The sequence below is a fragment of the Ascaphus truei genome, chromosome 8 (genome assembly GCF_040206685.1).
Source record: "Ascaphus truei isolate aAscTru1 chromosome 8, aAscTru1.hap1, whole genome shotgun sequence".
Lineage (NCBI taxonomy): Eukaryota > Metazoa > Chordata > Amphibia > Anura > Ascaphidae > Ascaphus > Ascaphus truei.
Window position 1 is genome coordinate 56,604,424 of NC_134490.1, and position 24,232 is coordinate 56,628,655.

Here is a 24,232-nt window from a genome sequence, read left to right on the forward strand (position 1 = left end):
TGGATTCTAAAATAACAATCCACATGTTTGTTGGATGGTTTACATGCGGGTCAGTTTGGACAATGTAAATGCCTTTTAGACTAGCTAGAAGATATTCCATGCTAACACAGACAGCACACTCCTATTGGAAGAGACCAACATGTTGGGTAACCAAATGTGGGAGAGCAAATATTTTGTGTGTCCACTAAGTTTGATCTTGTTCTAACATTCTAACCGTACTTAACCTGTATTGCATAAAGCAAATGTTCTTTCCATATCATTAAAGCGCAGAACTTCTTACGCATCTTTAACTCCTTATTTTCAACTCAAATAGATGAAACATTTAAGCATTTAGAGCAACAGGTTCTAAATTAATATGTAGCAAAATTCCTTTAATTTCATCCTCATTAATATTAACTTCCTACCGCTTGCACAAGTTAAGGAACCTAAAATAAAACAACCCCCCTCCTTGTTTTTGGGAAAACCCACTTCTAAAACTATTTCAAATTCTGTTTTTTTTTTTTTTTTTTTAATTCTCTTTTAGATATAATGCACAGGGTGTATTCCTATTATTTATAAGCAGAAATGGCAGCAATTTTATTTTGAAAAACAAAAACAAAAAGGAGAAACCGTCACTTTTTGAGAATATATATATATGTATATATATATATATATATATATATATATATATATATACATACATAAATACACACATACATAAATACACACATACATAAATACACACACACACACACACATATATATATACACACACACACACACACACACACACACACACACACACACACACACACACACACACACACACACACACACACACACACACACACACTAGCTGAATGTACCCGGCTTGCTCAGGAATTCTAAGAAAGCAACCTCATCCCTCCTGCTCCTCCTCTCTCTCCCCTACCCGTCTCTTTCCCATCACATTCCTTTAATACCTTATGATGTCCCCACGTTCCTAGCAGCCCCCCCTTTGGAGTGTTGGGGAAGAACCAAACCATGACAGTTCGCCTTATTTTGATACATAAAGTAATCCTTCCAAGTTTGGCTGTTCTAGGTCTTATAGTTTGGGCGCAGAATGAGACGCAGGCAAACAGTCTGAAATATGTATAAGATTTATACACAGGACAGGAACCAGAGATCCTCCACAACTGAACTGCAAGAACTACATTATAATCGGCTCTGAGGATCGTTTCGGTTCCCAAAATACTAACCGGCAAATGTACCAGCGTTACTTCCTGGGTTTTTACATCTCCAGCATCATGCATCCAATAGGAAGCTGCAAAGAATGATGTTGCAGCTTCCGATTGGCCCGCGTTGCATGGGAGATTTACACTGCCATATTGTTTCCCCCGGGGGGGGGGGGGGGGAGTGGGGTGGGACACAAATGCCCATACCTTTACCAGTAAGTATCTCAAGATCAGGGGGTTCAGGTCCGGGGAACCCCAGGTTAATATCTTATAAACACAATTGGGGGAAGAAAAAAAAACCAGCCAGGATTGCTGCTTTAAAGAGAGAAGCTTGATGGTAACCTAACTCCTGTAGCTGCACCCCACGTCTAGTTTCATGAGTTTGGAACGCATATGCTTGCCAATGATCAATATCTTTCACGAACACCAATTGGCACTTTTCAAAGTCGCAAATGTTTAGCATTTTAAGCAATAATGGCGACTGGCATCATTTCTGTGCAACCCAAAGTTTAAGAGATTTGTGTAAACCAAAATTTCAGCTTATGGTAAAATAATGCGTTGTGCGTCATATTTAAGGTTCCTGTGTTAATACAATCACGAGGCTGTTATACTTGGTATTATATACATAATATTTTACCAGGATAGATACACATCCTGTTTTCAAGTACGTTTTGGGAACAGGCAGATAAAGTAAATTGCCACGGTTCAATAGGATTAGTGGTCCAGAAAATACATTTAAAGAAGAGACCTGTGAGGTTTTTAAGGCTCTGTACACGATTATTTTTTTTTTTTAAGAACTCTGGTGTCGATACATTAATAGGTATCGGAACCTGCAGCAAACTTACACTTCTTCAAGACTAATACTTATTAATACACAGGCCGAAACCAAACCCACAAACCTGTGTATTCAACCGCAGCAACTTTACAAACGATGTGTGTCAAAAAAAAAGTATATTTGTGTCATTTTAGTATGTGTCACTTCCGCTCCTCAATAGAAATAAAACCCTCTCATTCACAGACACTGATGAATGTTTTAACGTATTTGTGCAGCATTGAACACTTGTTCTTAATATACATTCACTAAAACAAGGTCCGCTCTTCCTCTTCACGGACATATATGGACAGACATATACAGATCAGACACGGCGGCGATATTATTGCTGCCAGGGACTTCAATCAACTGTGAAAAGGTGTCGCAGTCTTTTTCAGCAAAGGTTTAGCTCATTAAAGGTTTCCCTTCTCAGCATTGTTCACTGCGTTTGAAGCGCTTTACTGTTAAATGCTCTTTAGCCGTTTAAAGGCTTTAGAGGAAAAGACTTATCAGCTTCTGTTTTCAGAGGCACTAAATCTGCATTATTAGCCAATGCAGATAAGGGGATTTTAAAGGTCCGGCTGGAAAACCTCTCTCTGTGTTTATCTGACACTGCATAGCTCCTGTTGCTCAGCTGGAAATGTAGATCTATGCAGCTTTAAGAGGAGATTACAGGCAAGAAAAGAAGCACTTTCTCCCCTATATAACTTCTCACTTTGCCTTCTCCTACTGTCTGGAGGAGTGGTGGTAAACAATGGTCAAAGATGGTTCCCAAAACCCTGAATAGGGACACTGTTGGTGGTAGCATTCATTCAAAGTGAGCTTCAGTGTATTGTCCTCCCCAATCAGCAGATCAGAATAGAGTTTGCTGGTGGCTGCCAAAAGGTTAGCAGTGCTGATGAAAGGGGTTAGCCATTATTCACTGCTCTTACAGAACTCCTCTTTTGTGCAGCTCAGCCCATCAATTCACTACGGAGGTCCGGATCTGCGGCTGGTTGCTCTCTGAAAATGAGCAGTTCATGTGAATGCAAACCCACAAGTGGCAACCTAGAATTCAGGGCATCTCCCCTCACCGGGACTGGGGAGCCAGGGTACTTGTTGGCAGCGTCACATTTTAATGATATCCATCACGACATCTCTGACCCAAAGTTAACACTAAAACTACAGTCTCTTTCCCGCCCTCCTCGCCCGGGGCATCGTGGGAGGTCTGAAGACCGAAATTAGTTTAATGAAGCAGGCAGTATGCTACAAGCAAGTCACCAACAAAGAGGCGCCATTCAACGAGGCTCTTTGTGTATACAAATGACTCCATTTACAAATGGCAAAAATATGATGAGCTCCCCCTTCCCCCTCCAAAAAAAAAAAACACTTGAGACATAGGAGAGGTTATTATCTCATTAAACAATACTCGTTTTTGTTTTTTTAACCCCCGCAATGCCAGAGGAGCCAGCAAGGCATTGGAGATGGGTAGGAAGCGTAGGCCCACTTAACTAGCAATACTTTCTTTGCCTTTTGAGTGATTCTTTTCTAAATGTGAGTTACGTTCTGTAGAAAATGTTAACCTGGGAGTAGGAAGGGGAATGGGTCCAAGACGAAAATCAGGCAGCGATCTATAGTGCTGTCAATTGCAGATTGTGTGTCGTCAAAACAACAATGTGTAATGAGGGAGGAAACTCACAGTGGAGGTCATCTCTCAGGAGACCCCCATACTGCAGGTGTAACCAACTCCAGTCCTCAAGGGCCACCAACAAGCCAGGTATTAGGGACATCCCTGCTTCAGCACAGGTGGCTCAATCAGTGGCTCAGTCAAGCCACCTGTGCTGAGCAGGGATATCCTGAAAAGGGCCACCAACAGATCAGGTTGGGGATTGGAGCTGGCCACCCCTGCCCTAGTGTTAAGATAAACTTTTAAAGCTAGTTTTTCAATATAAGGTTTCACTTAGGGGGGTTTGACCCACTTAGCTCCTCCCTTTGGTGTGATGTCCCCGTGTTAAACACCCCATTCTGACATGGAGGAGGCAGACTAAGGGGGAAGGGAGGTGATTGGCATGCAGTCTGCATTTCAACTTCCCCAATGAAAACAGAACAGCTTTTCTCCTGGAAAAAGGGGGGGGAAAAAGAAAGAAATAGAAAGAGAAATGTCTGGTTTAAGCCCTTTTCGCTTGCAATGCGTTGCTCAGAAAGGAAGCCCCTGGCTCACAGCAAGAAGAAGTTTCAAAACACCAGGTCCAAGTAAGAGTGTATATGTAATAATGCACACAGTGGGAAGATTGTATTAAAAGCTTGTGGGTTAGTTTAGTATAGTATTAAAGGGTGCAGTGTAATTAGCAAGAGTAGAGAATTTTACAAATGGCCCAGAGGAGAGAGAGAGAAATATATATACAGCCACTAGCGCAGGGGTGCGCAAACTGGGGGGGTGCAAGATTTTCTGGGGATCAGGGGGGGCGGAGCTTAGAGGCCTCACGCTCTTCTCCACAACATTTAAATTAAATCCCGGGGGAGTGAGCAAGGCCTCTAACTCCCTCGTACCTGCTCTCAGCCGGCTTCTGGCAAAGCATCGTCACGGCAACACAGCGTCATACAAATGGCAACGCAACATCACGTGATGTCAAATTACGCCGCCGATGCCGGAGAGAATGTAAGAGGGGGTGGGCGCGAGCAGGCAGATTTGGAAGAGTACTGGTGTAAGGGAGGTCGAGGAGTTGCTTTAATTACTTAGGTCATAGACAGAAAATGGCGCTGTCTGAGGGCAGCAATCGAAGGGTTAACTGGTACATCAACAGATGTGCTGGGGATGAGGGAGCTTCCTCCGCAGAGTTTCCTCCTCCCGGAGAGGCTTGTATGTATGTCTTCATATAGCGCCATTAATGTGCATAGCGCGTCACAGCAGTAATACATGTGACAATCATATAAATAATAAATAATACAAATAACAGATCATGGGAATAAGGGCTTCAGACATAAACGTAATATTTAGGAAGAGGAGTTCCTGCTCCGAAGAGCTTACAATCTAATTGGTAGGTAGGGAGAACGTACAGAGACAGTAGGAGGGCATTCTGGTAAGTGCGTCTGCAGGGGGCCAAGCTTTATGTATCAGGTGTAGTATTAGCCACGGTGCTACTCATATGCTTCTTTAAGCAAGTGTGTCTTAAGGTGAGTCTTAAAGGTGGATAGAGAGGGTGCTAGTTGGGTATTGAGGGGAAGGGCATTCCAGAGGTGTGGGGCAGTCAGTGAGAAAGGTTTAAGGCGGGAGAGAGCTTTAGATACAAAGGGGGTAGAGAGAAGACATCCTTGAGCAGAACGCAAGAGCCGGGATGGTGCATAACGAGAAATTGGGGCTGAGATGTAAGGAGGGGCAGAAGAGTGTAAAGCTTTAAAAGTGAGGAGAAGAATGGAGTGTGAGATGCGGGATTTGATAGGAAGCCAGGAGAGGGATTTCAGCAGGGGAGACGCTGAGACAGATCTAGGAAAGAGTAAAGTGATTCTGGGAGCAGCGTTTAGGATAGATTGTAGGGGAGACAGGTGAGAGGCAGGAAGGCCGGACAGCAGGAGGTTACAGTAATCGAGACGGGAGAGAATGTGGGCCTGAGTTTTAGCAGTCGAACAACAGAGGAAAGGGCGTATCTTTGTAATGTTGCAGAGAAAAAAAGTGACAGGTTTTAGAAACGTTTTGAATGTGAGAGGAGAATGAGAGAGAGGAGTCGAGTGTGACCCCTAGGCAGCCTGCTTGGGCTACCGGGTGAATGATAGTACTTCCAACAGTAATGTGGAAGGAGGTAGTAGGGCCAGGTTTGGGAGGAAGTATGAGGAGCTCTGTTTTTGCCATGTTAAGTTTAAGTCGGCGGAGGGCCGTCCAGGATGATATTGCAGAGGGACATTCAGAAACTTTGGTCTGTACAGCAGGTGTAAGGTCAGGGGTTGAAAAGTAAATGTGTGTGTCGTCAGCATAGAGGTGATATTTAAACCCAAGAGATGTGATTAGGTCACCTAGAGAGAGTGTGTATAGAGAAAAGAGAAGAATAAGTGCTTCAGACATAAAAGTAACATTTTGTTGCATATGGAATGATTTTTGTTTTTTCCAAGGTTGATGAGCCTGTGTTTATGACATTTGGGTTTGCAAGGGGAGGAATTCCGAAGTGGAGTAGTAACGGTGATGTAGTGAGGAGAATAGGCACAGTTTGGATATCTATAATTCAAGGAGGAATTGAAAATGCGCAGAGTTCTTGGGGGAGATGAGATCAATTTAAATTGTGTCATTAGTGGCAGGAAGATCATGACAGAAGAACTGGGGTTCATTGATATGACTGTAAACCCATTGGTGGGGTTTTGCTGTAGGGTAACGGCAGGTTGGGGGCCAGACGACTTGGTTGGGGGCTGTTCCTCAAAGGAGAATTATGCTATACAGTACGGTTCCCCTTCAGCTGGATGCCCGAGGTGGGAGGAGCTAGTATTGCCAGACTGGGAAGTTCTCAGTTAAGCAAATTACATTGATGTTTATATTGTAATTTTTTGTACTTGTTTATTGGTATATGAAATAAATGCAGTGGCCAGTTCACCTGCCAAGAGATACATTTCCTGTAATTATTGGAATGTGGAGAATGTCTCATGGTAGAAATGTTTGACAATATCAAAAGGCATCTTCCGGGAGTACGTGGTGCATGGGTTAGGGCAGGCCAGCCACTGCATTGGTTTTCCCCTAATGGCATCACTTTACAGATGGTGAGAGAGACCAATGTTTCACAGTTGTGTGTCAAAGAGAAGTATTTATTTTATTATTTTCTGTTAATTAATCTAAAACTCATAGCTCTGCTGGAGGTACAAGAATGAGTCTATTGTGAACTCTCTAAACGTGTAATTTTTCCCCCTTTAACTACTACACTTAAAACTATTTTTTTTTATAATAGTGATCTATTACAATTACTAGGCAAACATAATGAAAGTTACCTGCAATAAAAAGATGTGAATATTTAAATTACATACCTATTTAGAACATAACTAAGAGCCTTCTGTCGTATTCCTGAGTAGGTAGATGGGCTGGATTCCCAGGCAATCAAATTGGAAGCATCATGGAAAAGATGAATGTTCACCAAGTCGAAGGCACTACAGCACACGGGGAGGAACACCAGAGAGTTACTTAAGCAATGAAAGGTACGACGGGTCTATTGTCCAGCAGTGCCGTCCATATGCCTGCAGGGAGCCTATGCTCTGCAGCCAGCTGATATGCGATCCAAAAATAATATGGATGAATATCAAAACATAGGAAGGGTAAAAATAATGCAATCGCTGATCATGAATATCTAGCTGTTATACCATACAAGAGTTTCCAGTGCCATTGTACAACTATAATATGCTCTGTTAATGCAGTATACACAGTGCCCTAAACCCAGTCACTGTCAGGAGGGCCTTCCAACACATGGCAGAGCGAGAGAGCAAGGCTGAGAAAATAATTATGCTGTAAAGAGGGGTGGCCAACTCCAGTCCTCAAGGGCCACCAACAGGACAGATATAAGGTATACCCCTGCTTCAGCAATCAGTGGCTCAATCAAAAGGCCAACTGTGCTGAAGCAGGGATATTATGAAAACCTGACCTGTTGGTGGTCCCCCTGCTGTAAAGGGAGACACCACTTTTGCTTTAATTAGAAAAAATGTAACTGTAAGTTTGTAAAAACAGAAAGCAGTGGTATTCTTGGTTTGTAATGGTAATCCCCATCTCTCTGTACGATCACACTTCCACCACTCTATAAATGTCAATGTTTTCTCCAAATTCTAGTTTCTAACAAGCATAGTGTTATACAACATTGTTTCTTACTGCTTTTTCCTTCCTCCCATACTGAATACTACAAAAATGAAGTATCACTGTTTCGGGCCAACTGGAGCATTGAAGGCACTGGTTCATGAGTGGCCAACAGGTCATGTTTTCAGGATACCCCTGCTTCAGCACAGGTGGCTCAGTCAAAGACTGAGCCACCTGTGCTGAAGCAGGGATATCCTTAAATCCTGACCTGCTGGTGGCCCTGTAGGACTGGAGTTGGCCACCCCTGCACTAGCTGTATAGGTCCCTAACTGTTATTCCTCATCTTTGAGGTACTAAAATGCATTGGTTGATGCTGGTCCCATAAATTCATGAATACTGGAAATACAATGTAACATGTAAAGAATGACAAGCTGAAAATCATGGCGGATGCGGCTTCCTTTGAATGCCATGCAGACAAAACTGTTTATAAGTGTCAGAAAGGTGGCAGCCTGTAATCACCTCATCCAAAGCAGAAAGTGCCAGCTTTTAATAGGAAATACAACTTTAAAGGGATCAGCGATATGAATTCCCTGGCAAAGGCACTGATTCTGCACCATAAACACAGCACAAATTAGATTTCATGCCTCGCAAATATTTGCCTTGTTCCTGAAAAGTGTTATGCACAGATTTCAGAGATAGGTTTACAGTACATTTAATTAAATGCCCTATTCTAGTTTTCATTGGCAACTTTCGCTGCACTCTTGATGCACCATACATAAACACGAAGGTTTCATCCCATTACTCAAACAGGTTCCCAGGCGTATAAACTTGCTTGTTGCAAGGGCTTTTTAAAAGTTCTATAAAAAAATAAATAAACTTACGAAAGCCCAGATTGCAAAAGCTCGTGAAAGAGGAAAACGTACCAGTCAGTGATACACCATCGCGTCCGAATAAAGCCTTTTCTGGATGATTTACTCTGGAAAAATAAACAAAGTCATTTTTAATACAAAGCAGCAGCTGTGTGTCACAACAATGACAAACAAATAGAAGGTAAACAAGCATTAACGCTACAAATAATCATTTATTCTCAGAAATGCCAGTTTGCTTTTACATTGTCCAAGGAGCTGACAATCTATGCTATGACTGAGGCACAAGGCAATAAAGTGATTTGGTCAAAGTCAAAAGAAGACACTATCAAGTGGTGCACAACTAATATTTTATGCATAGTTATATTCTGGAACTGCATCTATGTATGAATAATAAAATTGGCAATACATATTGGCGCAAATTACATTGAGTGACATTTTTGCACGTCACCAAAGTAAATGACACAGGATGTACCAACGATTGGGTGTCAGAAAATCACACATCAATTAATCAATTTCATCCGCCAACTTTTTCCTGGAGCAAAAACAAACTTGAGTGCATGTTCTCCGGCGGACGCTTAGTAACAATCTAAAAATGATAAGCAATGGATGCAATATATTACATATGGGCACTAATTAGTATGCATCGGACATTAACACTATAAAACCTGCTTCCATACAGCGCTCCAGTGCAGCTGTATACGTGTATACTGTCGTTGGTAAACAGTACAACTTGGGTTTCCCAGGAAATAGACATGCTATCAAACTGAAAACAGAATCTCACGGCTGCATCAATGGGAGTAAAACTGGAGCAAAAATACTATTGGTTTTAGTATTAATGCTTTTGCTTGGTACTGTAAGTGTTTTCCCTCCAGCCCCTAGTTCTGCAGCCGGGAGACGATAAATAGATACCTTTAACGGTTATAAAAAGCCACAGTAGACTGTGGTGAAAGAATGACTAAAAAAAAAATACAACAAATGGATCCATTTTAACAAGAAAATAGCTGCCTTAAGTAAAGTTCAAGAGGCTTTAATGAGGCAATCTAAGCGGCACTTTAAAAAAAAAAGTGTTTTAATATATGCAGCCTTACATTATCTTTATTGAAAATGAATTACCTAAGATGCCGATCAATTTATTCTCCTGTGATCGATCAGCTAAGATCCTGCTTCCCAGGGTTCACTATATGGCTGCCTCTCAGTTTCAAACAGTGTAACTCAGCAGCTACAATGTATTCTCGTATTACTACGGTAACAATATTTATTGTTACAGTTTGCAGCTCAAACTACTGGGGAAATTGGTAACAAATGATCACAAACAGGAAAGTGTTGCAAAGATCTCGCACTGCTGGGGAAATATGTTAAAACCCACGATCAAACGATGCGTATTATATTAAAACTAATTAAAAATGGCAGAAAGTTGAAATAAAGGAAAACATTTTTTTTAGCATGTATCCAATACGGCAGAACGGATTTATTAAAAAACACACATGTAAGATATTGCTTGGATTGCTCCTTTTAAAGGACCTCAATATAGTATTTGAGGACCACCTTGATGTAGACTTTATTGTGTATATACTAAGCAGCTCATGATAAACACTGTTAGATAAAAACAGCATTTTTTTATTAGTACTATACAACAGAGGTTTGCTTTGTGTGTCATTTATATGCCCCTTTTACAAATAACACACAGAATGTGTTGGTCATTCACATTAAACATTCTAGCTTCTATACTTTTGCAAGTGATTTGTTGCATGAACACCCATGGATATTATGTTGACCTTTTCAAACCCTTCAAAAACAAAGTCAACATAAATAACCAATGGTACATGGGGTAAAGAACCTCCAGACAAAATGAACATGAAGGGAGAGGTTATGGAGGACTGATGTCAAAATGCACTGTGAGCAATAAGTAATGCACACCAACCATGATTGATAACGACTAGCACAGAGCTTTAATTCATCTTTTCTCCATGATTTTACCAAGAGGGACCATATCAAATTAAATAGTGACCCACAGCAAGGGTTTATTCGTCCATACAAAGAAGGATTATGAAGGATACAGATGAAGTGCCAATGACTTCATTAGTGCTTTCCCGATTTGGCTGTCACAGTGCACGATTTCACATTTCACATGAGCTCGAAGACTGAGCCACTGATTGAGCCACCTGTGCTGAAGCTGGGATATCCTTAAAACCTGACCAATGGTGTGGGGGAGGGGGTCTTGAGGACTGAGCACCCTTGCTATACATGAAGAGGGAGGGGGGGGGGTGGCTGCTTCTCAGACCCAAGACATCTTATTTTAATAAATATTACATATCGTTTTGCGTTATAAAGAATTGGCGCAGTGATTGCCCTCCTTGCCGGATTCTTCTACAGACCTACAGTATGCAAGCCGAGGCTGCTGCAGGTAAGTCAGGGCGTTGGGAAGCTTTATTTAAAAGTGCCCCATTCTTTGATTTTTACAGATATGCTTCCTTTGTATTGATGCTGTAACCCCTCAAGATGAGATTGTTTGCATGGTTTTCCTTTACACTTGAGTATATGTGAATTGTATTTGCTCCAAGGTAGTCCCACTTGTGAGCACATTCACGTCTTAGACAGGTCTGTAATCCTGCCTGTCCCCATGATCTCTTGGCATAAACTGCTTCCACTGCAGCCAGGGATTCTGGGTAATGACATGCAAATGAGCACATACTTTCACGTTTAGCTTCTTGTCCATTTTAACATGGAGCCCTATAATCTTATGCCTGCCGTATTACACACCCTTTCAGCACAGCCTGGGTTAAAGAAGTGCATAGCTAGTAACCCTACTCACACACAGCTTTTCAACCTTTTGGGTCTGATCAGTTTGAGGCTGGTTATACTGGCTGTGCAATACTGTATGACGCTGGGATAGGTTTCAATCACACATTACGTTATGGTGGGTAAAAATGTGACAAACCTTCCACCATACAGCAATTAAAAATATCACTTGTGTGCACACTCACATGACGGCGACCCTGCTTTTCCCCGTTATCTCTAAGCAGACAGTGCTTCCACTGCAGCCAGGGATTCTGGGAAATGAAATGCAAATGAGCATCCAGTGCCCTCAATTATAGAAGATAGAGGAAACCTTTACCCCAATATCTTATGATTACATAGGCTGATGGAAGGCAAAGAGCCATTTGTGACAGACTGTGGTATATTCCAGAAGCTCTGAGATAGCCGATCCGTGTTGGCCGACACGGAAGCACCATTGGGCATTGAGACCACATGGATCAGCGATCTCGCCGCTTTGAGAATCTGCCCCATGATACTTAATTCCCACTTTGCCTCCAGAGTTTTTATGACTCGTTTTATAACTTTGAACCATTTCATTGACAGGAGGCTGCAACACCATGCTGAGCAATTCATTGCGGGACCCAAAGAAGCAAACCAGTTTATTTATTTTGAAACAACAAAATAAGGCGCAAGAAATATATGATATAGTGCTAAATTCAAGTGCTGCCTAAAGACCAACGGTTTCCCCAAACCGCTATTTGTGACAAAACTAGACCATCAAGTGTTCATGGTGCAAATTGAAATCAACAGTGCAGTGAAAGTGCAAAAATACCAAGTGAATAAATTCAAACAATGATCACACTTATACTGTTACTCCATAGACTGGAATCCTCTCCTTGTAGACCTCATATGGAGAAGAAGACACAAATGCAAAAAATATATAGTGCATAACAGACAACACAGAGGAAAAAAGCAAGGAGTGACTCAGGGCGCACTCCAACCCTCTCTTGGATCAGCTTCCCGGCATTTGTGTGCCCACAGAAGTCGAAAGCCGAAACGCATTGTGCTTTTTGTGCGTCTGAGGCCACCGTACCAACCCTGCAAACAGCTCCGTGGAGAATCTGATTGGCTGAGGCGGTTCATGCGAGCGACACGTGCAGTAAGCAGAGGGATTCCAGACCAGGGAGACCGTGCACGTGTGCACACAAACGCCGGGAAGCTGATCCGAGAGGGTTGGAGTGCACCCAGAGTCACTCCTTGCTTTTTTCCAGCGGGGAAAGCGTGAGTTGTCCCTTTAGCCTCTGTGTTGTCTGTTATACAAGTAACATAAGTGATCAGGGTATGCATTACAAGACATTGCATGCACAGTTAGAGATAATATATATTATAGGCACATGTAACAGTTACAGACCAGATTAAAATGGTTATAATGTTCCTATTCAACATGTCATATATACTATAGTTTTCACCACTGCTTCAGCTGGGAGGCGGTTCTCAGCACCCATCACTTTATCAGTAACTAGCTGTAAGTACCCGGCGTTATTCAGGAATTCTAAGAAAAGAACCTCATCCTGTCTACCCCATTCTCTCTCCCCCCTCATCACTTTCCTTTAACACCTTTAATTATGTTGTTCCCAATTGTTTATGCATCGCTCTACTTTTCAAGCATTCTTACTTTCTCCTCCCGTGTCAACTGACTTCCTCTCTTTCCTTCTTAGTTTGATTTCTGTGTAAACTCAGTCTATAGCCATCTGACTCTCCTTATCTGCCACCAGGCTATGTGCAGTATGATGTCACCATTATGATGTCACATGCCAGAGACATAGCTTACCAGGTACAACACCTAGTGGCTGACTTGCTTAGAGAAATTGTAATAGATTTAAAATAGAATGTATCCAATTGCATCCAAACAGACAAAAAATCTGCTCCTTGATCTTAGGAACCATCATGCAAAATGCAGTTACAATATCTTAAGAGGTGTCCAAGTGCATAGTGAGCAGGCAGAAAACTTTCCAAAATATATAGTAGATGATCAACTTTCTCACATTTGTCCTGCGGCCTCCACTCCTGGAGCTCAAAAGTAAACAAACCTTGAAGCACCTTACAACCACTCTACAGCCAAGGATTAAGACTTTATCAGTATTAAATGGCAGAAAGATAGATGAACCTTGACACAGAACTGCCAGGACTAAATAATCTTATCTAAAACACAATGTCACCTGTTTTGAAACCCATTTAATATTGATTTGAAAAACAGTTTGCTGGGCATTTCAAGAAGTTGATCAATACCAGTAAATTTGTAGTGTGCGTTTTTTCCCCTCAGCGAAAACGTGGCTGCCAAAGGAGTGCAGGCGAAGTACAAAGTAATACTGCGCGGTCTACACGGACACATAACACAAATACTTTATATCAGGGATTCTCAACTCCAGTCCTCAAGGGCCATCAACAGGTCAGGTTTTCAGGTTATCCCTGGTTCAGCACAGGTGGCTCAATCAGTGGCTCAGCTGAAGACTGGACTTCTGACATAGGGCAATTGGAAGAGTTTGTGTTGAGTTACAGAACTATAAGTTAGAATGGGTCTGTCAAATTCTTAAGTCATAATTTTTCTTGCATCAAAAAACCCTATAGGGCTAACATATCCATGTAAAAACTTGATTACCATCCGCAGGCAGAAGAATAAAAAGTTTGATGCGAGTGTAAATTCATTTTTCTGGCCCCTGCTACATAGTCCCTATAGGGCTTTAACGCTCTGAGTGAAACGGAACATACATTTCTTCAGCAACTACTATAAAATGCTATAGGACAGTTTATTCACTGATTAATCTGTACTATAAAAACCAGTCTAGTTCCCAGGTGCCATTTCACAGGTCTCGATTACAGATCGGCTTTTAAATAAAAGGAATTTTTTTCCTGAAGCAGAGAATTGTACAAGTGCCGAGAAAAATGGGACACACAGGGTCAGATTTTTGTTCATTTTGCACCAGGAAAATCTACTTTGTGAGTAAGCGACAGAAAGATTTGTACCACAACAGACACCCTCATCTATCTGTGTGTTTGAAATGGTGCTCAGAAAGTGCTGGGACTGTATTCTTGATAAAGTTCCTTTGAACGAAACGCGTTGAAGGTTTGCTGCTGTCCCACACCATGAATTGTTAAATAAAGGACTTATTTTTCTGCAAGACCTGCTCCTTCATTACTGCTGTGCGCTGCACACCCTGGCTTTGGACCCTCATCTATCTACCTTTTTGCTGTAATCCAGGACTACTCAAATGTCTCTGGGAGCAGAATCCTTCTCTTTACCTCTCTGCTCCACACAGTGGCGTAACTACAATTTTTGGGTCACCACAGCAATTTTCTTTAAAGGTCCCCCCTCGGTCACTCCCCCTTCGTCTCTAACTCTCTCCGCTCCTCTAACTCTCCCCACAACTGCTCTGTAACTGACACTTCACTCTAACTCACTCTCCCCATTCTCCCCCTTCTCCCTCTCACTCTTCCCCCTCCTCTCTAACTCACACTCACTCTTCCCCGTCCTCTCTAACTCACACTCACTCCCCCCTTCCTCTCTCACTCACTTCCCCCCATTCTTCCCACACTCACTTCCCCCCATTCTTCCCACACTCACTTCCCCCCTTCTCACACTCACTTCCCCCTTCTCACACTCACTTCCCTCCCTTCCTACCACAATCTATTCCCCTTCCTCTCACACTCTATTTCCCCCCCACTTCCTCACTCTATGCCCCCCTCTTCCTCTCACACTCCATTTCCACCTTCCTCTCACACTCCACAACTCACACTCCATTCCCCCTGACACACGCAATCCCTCTCCGCTCCTTACACTTTTCTCCCTATCTTTCACTAAACTCTCCTCCCCCAATCTTGCCTTGTGGGCAATGTGGGACGGGGGAGAGGACTCTGGTCCCACGTTGGCGGGAAGCTGGGGCTATGTGAGTGGATGGAGAAGTTGAGCCGGATTTCTAAGCAGGCCCAACTTCGGGTACACCGGCAGGGGGGGGGGGGGCTTGGCGTGAGGACCCCGCAGCAAACATAGGCCTTGGCAGCCCTACACAGAGGTTGGGCCTTAACTCTTGCCATGCCCAACTTCCAGTGCTGGCCAGCCAAGGTCCTCCCCCTGCTCTCGGGCCCCCCTGCATTGCAGGGTTTTGCAGTTGTTCTGCCCCTGGCTCCACAGCTCAGTCTGGGACGTGAGGTATTAGGGTCAGTTTTCTTTCCGCTTGTCTAGATCAGGGGTGACCAACTCCAGTCCTCAAAAGCCACCATCAGGTCAGGTTTTAAGGACACCCCTGCTTCAGCAAAGGTGGCTAAATCAGTGGTTCAGTCGAAGACAGCACCACCAGTGCTGAAGCAGTGAGATCCTTAAAAACTGCCTTGCTGGTGGCCCTTGAGGACTGGATTTGGCCACCGATGGTCTAGATCCTATATAAAAGTTTAAAGCTCACAGAAAGTGGACCTCTGTGAAATAAAATCGAACAAGCCCTTATGTTAAGCATGTCTATGTCCTTCTAGTACTGTCTTAACCCCTTAAGGATGAATGATGCAAATTCGTCTCATACCGTTAAATGACTTGTTCATCGGAAAAGGCATTAAGGGGTTAAAGATCAAAACCGAACATTTCTTTTGGTGTAATTCAGAAGGGTGCTACTAACCACTTAAATGCGAGTTCCATTGTTACTTTTTGCAGGAAAAATCTGTCTCGGTGTGAGTCACTCACTCTGGCACGAGGAAGTTCTGACTCCAGCAGTCTGAAGGTCAGACGGAACGGTCATGGTGAGTTAGACCAGTGGCTACTCCAGAACCGCCAACAGTGCAGGTTTTAAGGATAACCTCTTATTAGCACAGGTGGCCCAATCATTTTGACTGAACCACGTGCTCAAGCAGGGGTATCCTTAATGCCTGGACTGTTAGTGGTACTTCAGGGCTGGAATTGAGAACCCCTGGTTTAGACTGTTCTAGAATTTGCACAGAGTCTGATGGATTCAAGTAGTAGGAAAACCGGACTTATCTAGAACATCTTCAGGCCGACCTAAAAATTCAGTGGCCGCTCACACTGGAGGTTTCAGTTATTACTTTATTAGTACATGGCAGTGTTTATCCTCCACAAACGTACGGATCAAAACTTGAACTGTGTACTTGCCACATTCTGTGAATTTATTCTGCATTATTAAAACAACACTATTCAACCCTCATCTTTTATCGATTTGCAAACTTCAGAGATGAAAATACATCCGAACGTTAAAAAATAAAATAAAAAAATAAAGCAATTTTTTAATAAAGACATTAAGGGTACGGTAATTCTATATGCACCAGAGTGATTGGTTGGGCTGTTTCTCCTGGTGAAAATCCACAATAAAGCCCCAAAAGCTGCTTAGCTAGATACAGAATAAGGCCCTATAATAGATAAAGCAAACTCTTATAAATAACTTCAAGGTTAGCAAACAATAACGTGTGTGTGTGTGTGTGTGTGTGTATGTGTTTGTGTGTGTCTAGACACACACTTTGAATATGCCTAACAGCACTGCTATTTTTACTGCTATGAGTGATATATACTGTCTCTAACTGGCCCCTGGGAACCGCACAACAAGTAATACCATTGATGTGGAAGAACAAAATCCATAAAACACTTTTTGTTGCCTCTCTTTTGTCAATTGACACAAAAACATGCAATTCTATTGGGAAATCTACATTTTTAAAGTTCGGTCAATGGTTCGTTCTCAACCAAAATAGCGATTAATTTTCCCAAGCTCGTATTAATTAATATGTTTAAAAGAAAGCACCCCCCCAACATATTTGCTTAAAGCGTGGATCAAACCTGTCCCCAATATATGAATAATATTAATAAGAAAAACTCCAGATAAGAAAAAATGTCTGTATCTTTAACCTTACAACATTGAGTCCCTCTCCATGCTCCTTAATAATATGATTCCTTTAGCTAGCAGATGGATCGTGAACACAGGCAGTTTCATCTACTAAAAGACAGCATAAATCACTATTGAGAAAGGAGAGACCACAGTAAGGTTATCACCATACAGCCTTCCCCATGAAAGGTTTGCATTAAAGCATTAGTGAAATTAATTCATCTTTCATAAGAGCTTTGAGCAGTATCCGTGATCTATGATAACAACCAATTTCTCACTATGGGTAAAAAAAATAAATAAAAAGACTCAGCCCTGATAGACTACACAAATCTGCTTTTTTTTAAATGGCCTAACATTATCTCAAGTGCTGCTCCCAGAGGCATCTTTTCAGACTCATATCTTGCCAGGCGCTCCCATAAATTAACGCAGAAAGTTTTGTTAGTTTTATATGCAGTGGGTTGTAATTATTTTGAATAGCATTATGCCTCAATCACTGTAATTACTTTTAGATCATCCTTAAATGGCAGTAATAAAAAGGAAGGAATCGGTCTGTAGCCAATAAGGATTGTTTGCATATATTTTATGGTTTATGAATCACTTATGGTTATTTATGAGATGAGAAGGAAATTAACGTGCCGTGCTGTAATTGCTGGTTAACTGACTGGGTGTATTACAATATCCCAGTTATTCTTAACGTTCTTAGAGAACTAGACAAACCGCCTTTAAACTTCATCTTGTGATGTATGTTATTCTCAATAAGCAGAAAATCAAGTGCAGATTATCATTGTGGGTTCAGATTGTGCAAATAAAATTGGTGAAACAGGATATATATGTAGACGTGTATGTGTGTGTAATATATATATAGAGCGCTGGGGGAGGGAGAGCGCCGGGGGAGATAGAGCACCAGGGAACGAGCTCAAAGGTGTGGAGTGTGTGAGGCTGCGGGCATGCGGTGTGGTGTGTGAATGTAACAGTGGGCTAGAGCACCGGCCAATGAGAGCCGTGGGGGGGCGGGACACACGGGGGGCAGGCACACCGGCCAATGAGAGCCGTGGGAGGACAGGCAGACCGATGGACCAATCAAATGGTCTACAGACACTCACAACCAAGATTTTCAGTTTTATATATAGATATATATATATCTATATATAAAATCAAATGGAAATATTACTGTATGCTCATTTGCATGTTTTAAGACAGGTCTGCAATTCTGCCTTTCACCATTATCACCCATTCCATTGCAGCAAGGGATTCTGGGAATTGACATGCAAATGAGCTCACAGTGCCACTTTTTGCTTCAAAACCATATAACATGGTCCCCTAAAATAAGCTTACAGGGGACAGCTCCCTGCGTGGCCGTGCCTGTTCTAGTTAAAAAAAAAAAAAAAATTAAAAAATTATTTAAAAAAAAAAATGGCGGCGACCCCCACCCGTGCCCATGCGCAGAGCCGAGGTCCCAGCACGCATGCGCAGGGAAAGCAGGGTGTCTGGCCTGTGGGCCTGCTCCCCCCCCGCTCTCAACGTGGGACGGGGGGGAAGCGTCATGGCAGGCCCGTGCGCGCCAACCCAGCATCCCTCCCGCCTCCAGCCGCAGAATCCACAGTCTCGTGGCCCCCCCCGTCACCCAGCTCCCACGCCCCCCCCCAGCCACGTCCCCCCCCCCAGCCGCCCACCTGCCTAATAGTCCCAGCTAGAAACCAGCTGGGCTGCTACCAGCACCACCTTCAAATCTATTTAAAGGAGCAATCCATACAATATCATACGTGAGTAAAAAAAAAAATATATATATCAGTTCTTGATTCCTATAGCAGGTTTAGCCCACCTCCCCAGCAGTGCAAGATCTTTGTAACACTTTCCTGTTTGTGATAATTTGTTGCCAATATTTCCAGCATTTTGAGCTGTAAACTGTAACAACAGATAACGTTACCTTAGTAATATAAGAATACATTGTAGCTGTTGAGTTACACTGACTGAAGGATTGCTTGAAACTGAAAGGCAGCCATTTAGTGAACCCTGGGAAGCAGGATCTTTGCTGATCGATTACGGTAGAATTGGCAGCTTAGGTAATTAGTTTTCAATAAAGGTAATCAAAGCCTGAATATATTAAAAAAATAAAATACACAGTAAGTATATATATATATATATATATATATATAAATATATATTTTTTTTTTTTTTTAAAGTGCAACTCGGGTTGCCTCTTATAATAAATAAATAAATAAAATGCCAGGTGTGCCTCTAATGAACGCAGGCATAAGGACGTAAATTCAAGAAGCTTCCACACATTTTTTGAATGATTAAAAAAAAAAAAAAATTTTTTTTTAAAAAAGCGCTTTGTACTGCAGAGAAACGGTTACATGGCTGAATACTTCCACTTTATTACAGCTCCACTGCATGTTAAGCAGGATATAACATTTAAACGTTCAGTGGATGCCCGTTTTCTCTGGAGTACCTAGCCCTGGGTGTAACCAATGTACCAAACTTACCTCTGGAAAAAACTCTTGTGGGAATTTTTCTTTCTCCAGCATCGGGGTACTTTCCAGCGTATCGGAGTAGATTTCTTTGCCAGTAACTTTTCTGTACTTTTTTGCTAGAATTAAAACACATACTCTGTATTAACATTATTTACAATGAGCAGACCATGTTACCAACACAAACTGACGTGTTAACGGAATCGATCAGGAGTGATCAACTCCAGTCTTCCAGGGCCACCAGCAGGCCAGGTTTTAAGAAGATCTCTGTTTTCGACTGAGCCACCTGTGCTGAAGCAGGGATATCCCTAATACCTGGCCTGTTGGTGGCCCTTGAAGACAGGATTTGGTTACCCCCGGAAGAGATGGTGCAGTAACAATATTCTCTCGAGTTCTATTCCATGGTTCAGTCTGTACCATCATCAGCCAAAACATCTTTGGGATCTAATCGCTAATTTCCATGATGATCAATGCCGTACATTCCCCTAAAGCAGCTTGGTTGAGCTTATTCCTTGTCCTTTATGGTCAAAATAAACCTGGGGTCCATGGCAAGGATACATGTTATAATGTCATAGAATGGAACAATTTCATAACAGTAATATATTGTATAATAATTGAAATTTGTGTTTGTGGTAATCCCTTTTCACGATTTATAAACGACCTGCACAGAGAAGAGTAACTTAACCCTTTAAAAACATATAAACTTCAAATAAATGCTCAGGGACAAATTTACTAAGTGGTGCTAAGCCATAAGACACCTTACAGGCCATCCACTGGAACGGGTTGTAAAGTACTTTACTGCTTAGCAATACATCGTAAATTTGGCCCTCGATGTTATGATCTGATGGACCTTCCTCAGGAGTAATAAAGTAACAATGTGGGGAAAATCTACCTAAAATAGAGGCAAAGAAGCAATGTAGTATTAAGACACACACATAGGTGTTAAGGGAGACAGAGAATATATCACCGTTTCAATTTGTATTATGTGTGTTAAGTGTGTTATGTGTGTTAAGATGGTCCACGTGCATCAATCTTGTTCACTGTCCCCTTGATTAAGTACATCAACATTTTATGCCAAGAGTGTATTGAACCATTTACAGGTGGGAAAAGGGACTTGGTGCATAGGCTGAGTCCTCATTAAAAGTCCTACATCATTCTAGTATAACATGTACAGTGATGTTCCCCAGAAATACAATATCATGTTAATGGTTACATAATACTGTAGCTGATTTTTTCTTGCATTCGACATGATGGAAAACACACAAGCCAGGGATCAGAAAAGATTTATATTGGCAAAACGCATACATTCAATATCTACAGAAGTGCCATTCAAATATTTATCAGCTGTACGACCCTATACCCCCAATAATACGAACAGAGGTCATTTGGCTTTCTGCTGCTGAGAATTTGTGTTTAATGAAACGGTATAAATTGAGCCAATTAGTTCATATCACCGTTATTGCTGCTCAATGACGTTTCAAATGAATGTGATGCAAGAAGCTGATTGATCTGATCTGGCACAACCATTGCATTGCGGTTTGTAGAAGAAAATGTCGTTAATACAGTAGCCTGATTTGGAAAATAACCAATCATATATACTTTTTTTTTTTTTTTTTTAAATAAGCACAAGGAATATTTAACCACAATCTTGCAAAAACATGATTACAGTGTGTTACATTTTCAGGGAGGCAAGAGTTTAAGAACAAACATTGGTGTTGTCCCCTCCAGTAGCGAAAGGGTTAAGGGGTCAGATATACCAAGTATAGTTACTATAGGAGAAAGTAGTGTGTGTTTCTCCAAAACATTTCAACTGGCTTTGTGAGCATGGCAATTATCACTTACTTACTTACCCTCCTGACCTGAAACAATAACACTAGCTGGTTAGTTCACTTACCTGCATAAGTGGGTTAAGTCAATTCTCACTTTAAGGTGTAATCCCATGTGTCGGACAGTTGAATTTCTTAGGGGTCTCTGAATGGGGAAGTGTTTGTCAATCAAGTGTTATCTTTACACTTATCCCACGCTGTCCTTATCATAGAGCTCATAGAGATAAGGCGAGGCGGGACTGGTGGCTGCACAAGCGCTTGCTGAGCACACAGTGACATCACACAGTGACATCACACAGTGACATCACACAGTGACATCACACAGTGACATCACACAGTGACATCACACAGTGACATCACACAGTGACATCAGACAGAAGGGAGTAGGAAAATCAACCTGACTTTAAAGAAGAAATAAAAAATACTTTTACGCATCATTCACCCCAATGTGAGCCCTTACACGTCATTAGAATTAGTTCACTTGGGTCCTAGGAAATATTGACCCTTCTATGACAAATATGTACTAATGGCATGTTTAGGGGGTACGTATGGGTGATTGATGCATTTTCTACCAAAATCAGATACCTATAAGTTGTAGATGGTAAAAGTGGTGAACTGAGACTTGGGATGGGTTTGATTTCCTCTAGCTACTGCTCCCTTGAATCTGATGTCAGTGTGTTTGACAAGAGTCTGCAAAGGCTCTTTGATAAGCAAAGGATTGGCTAAGGCTAAAGCTACACCTGGGTTGACAAATACTTCTCTATTCAGAAGCCCCTAAGAAATGCAACTTGTAATTAATGTCCAGAGAAACAAAATAAACTAAATTGTTGCTGTTAGCATAGGTTGGGTTATTCAGTTCAGGGAAACCAATTGGATTACGTTGGTGGGATTGCAATTTTAAAGCAGAGATGGCACTCAAAATGAATCTCGTTTGTGGGTAATCAAAAATAGTGGCAATTATTTTTGGCAAGTTCCTTACCAGCGAGGCATCCGTGGCATTCAGATGCACTGCATAACCACATCCCACCGGTGTCGCTAATACCGATTACTGTTTGTCACAAGCAGATGGCATAATGATTTATTTCACCAACCCACGGAACTCAGTCCTTTTTCATTCTTTGAAATCCCAGAAACCACATGCCATGAAGGGGTCCTCTTAGTGCCCGAGAAGAATGGGCTTAAATCTTCTCCAGAAAGGAGAAGAGAACTTCACAGCATTGAATAGGTGCCAAAGAGTTAGAAGGTTAGTCACATTTCATGTATATATCTCAATGTCTAGTATAGTGCATATACAGAGTGAACACTTCAGTGCCGTACTTGGGGGATTTCTCACCTTGACGGGGCTTTCAAAATGTTACTTGCTTGAATAGGTCTGCTGTGGGAGGTCACTCGTCCACTGTGTGGGCCAGCACAGGAAAGGCTGCAGCTGCTACGGAACCTCCTGGGAAGAAGAGCTGCCAATCCCCGCACTGCTTCCCAAAATCGAGCCCCATAATGCCTTGCATAGAGTTATACAAAACATTATGGAGTGAAATTTCAACAAGCAGAGCGGTGATGGACAACTCTACTTCCAAAGATGTGCTTCAGCTGCTACCATCTTTCAGCATCACACGGCACCCCCAGTTCTCTGGTCATCTTACTTAGAGTAGGAGTGGCCAACTCCAGTCCTCAAAAGCCACCAACAGGTCAGGTTTTAAGAATATCCCTACTTCAGCACAGGTGGCTCAATCAGTGGCTCAGTCTTTGACTGAGCCACTGATTGAGACACCTGTGCTGAAGCTGGGACTGATTGAGCCACCTGTGCTGAAGCAGGGATATCGTGAAAACCTGACCTGTTGGTAGCGCTTGAGGACTGGAGTTGGCCTCCCCTGCTATAGAGTATAAGGCTACGTTCCCGGCGTTGGCTGCTGCACGTGTGCCCAGCATCCTGGCGGCGCGTGAACAGGTTAAAACCGCGATTTTCGGCCTGTAGGGAGCAATGGGAGGCGCGGCTATGACTGGAGGCGCCGCCATGATGGGGGGATGGGGGGGGTGTGGCACGGCCATGACGTCACCCGGCTGGTTCGCCCTCATTGGCTGGACCGCCGGGGGGGAGTGGCCAGCACTCAGTCGCCAGTTCTGAAGACCATTATCTTGTCTACAGAAAATCTGGTTGTACATTGCGGCAGCAAATTGTGCGCCAAGGCAGCTAGTGGGCCTGGCCTCACTGAGGGGCGGTTCTTGTTCCTGCAGCATGTACTGGGGACCCAGTCTACTGATAGCAGTATTCACTTCTTATTGGTGAAATAAGACACTAATGTACACTGAAACCTCAACCCATAAATGCGCAGGTATGTCACATGTCTTGCTAGTAATCATTTATTATTCAGTATTGTGGCTCATTTACATATCCCTAAAAATATTAGTGTCCTATTTCGGATATCTGTTTTCTGATGTTAACTGAAGATCAATAATCTTATATAAACTGTTAAAAAAAAAAAAAAAAAAAGGTGAATTAATGGCGAATTCGGATTGAGTCTCTCTTCCAGTAGCAGGTACGAGAGATGGGCAATGCAAGCATTTTTTTCATGGTTGATATAATAAAAACAGATTTATGGAAAAAAATAAATGTTTTTTATTGAAAATATTAAACATTTAAATAAAAAAAAAAAAAAAACAATTGACCAAAGTCCCCCCCCCCAAAAAAAAAGTCCCATCA

General features: G+C 42.2%; 1 protein-coding gene across 8 annotated transcripts in view; it reads right to left on the bottom strand.

Annotated features, from left to right (window-relative positions):
* The window catches only part of INPP5A (inositol polyphosphate-5-phosphatase A), a 334,901-nt gene that overhangs the window by 120,888 nt on the left and 189,781 nt on the right, over nucleotides 1-24,232 (bottom strand). For all 8 annotated transcript variants that reach the window (XM_075612175.1, XM_075612178.1, XM_075612176.1 and 5 more), the window contains 3 exons: nucleotides 19,724-19,827; nucleotides 8,662-8,714; nucleotides 6,985-7,104 (listed from right to left, as the gene is read on the bottom strand). In XM_075612175.1, coding sequence (XP_075468290.1) covers nucleotides 6,985-7,104; nucleotides 8,662-8,714; nucleotides 19,724-19,827 — 277 coding nt within the window. The remainder of the gene's footprint in view (nucleotides 1-6,984; nucleotides 7,105-8,661; nucleotides 8,715-19,723; nucleotides 19,828-24,232) is intronic.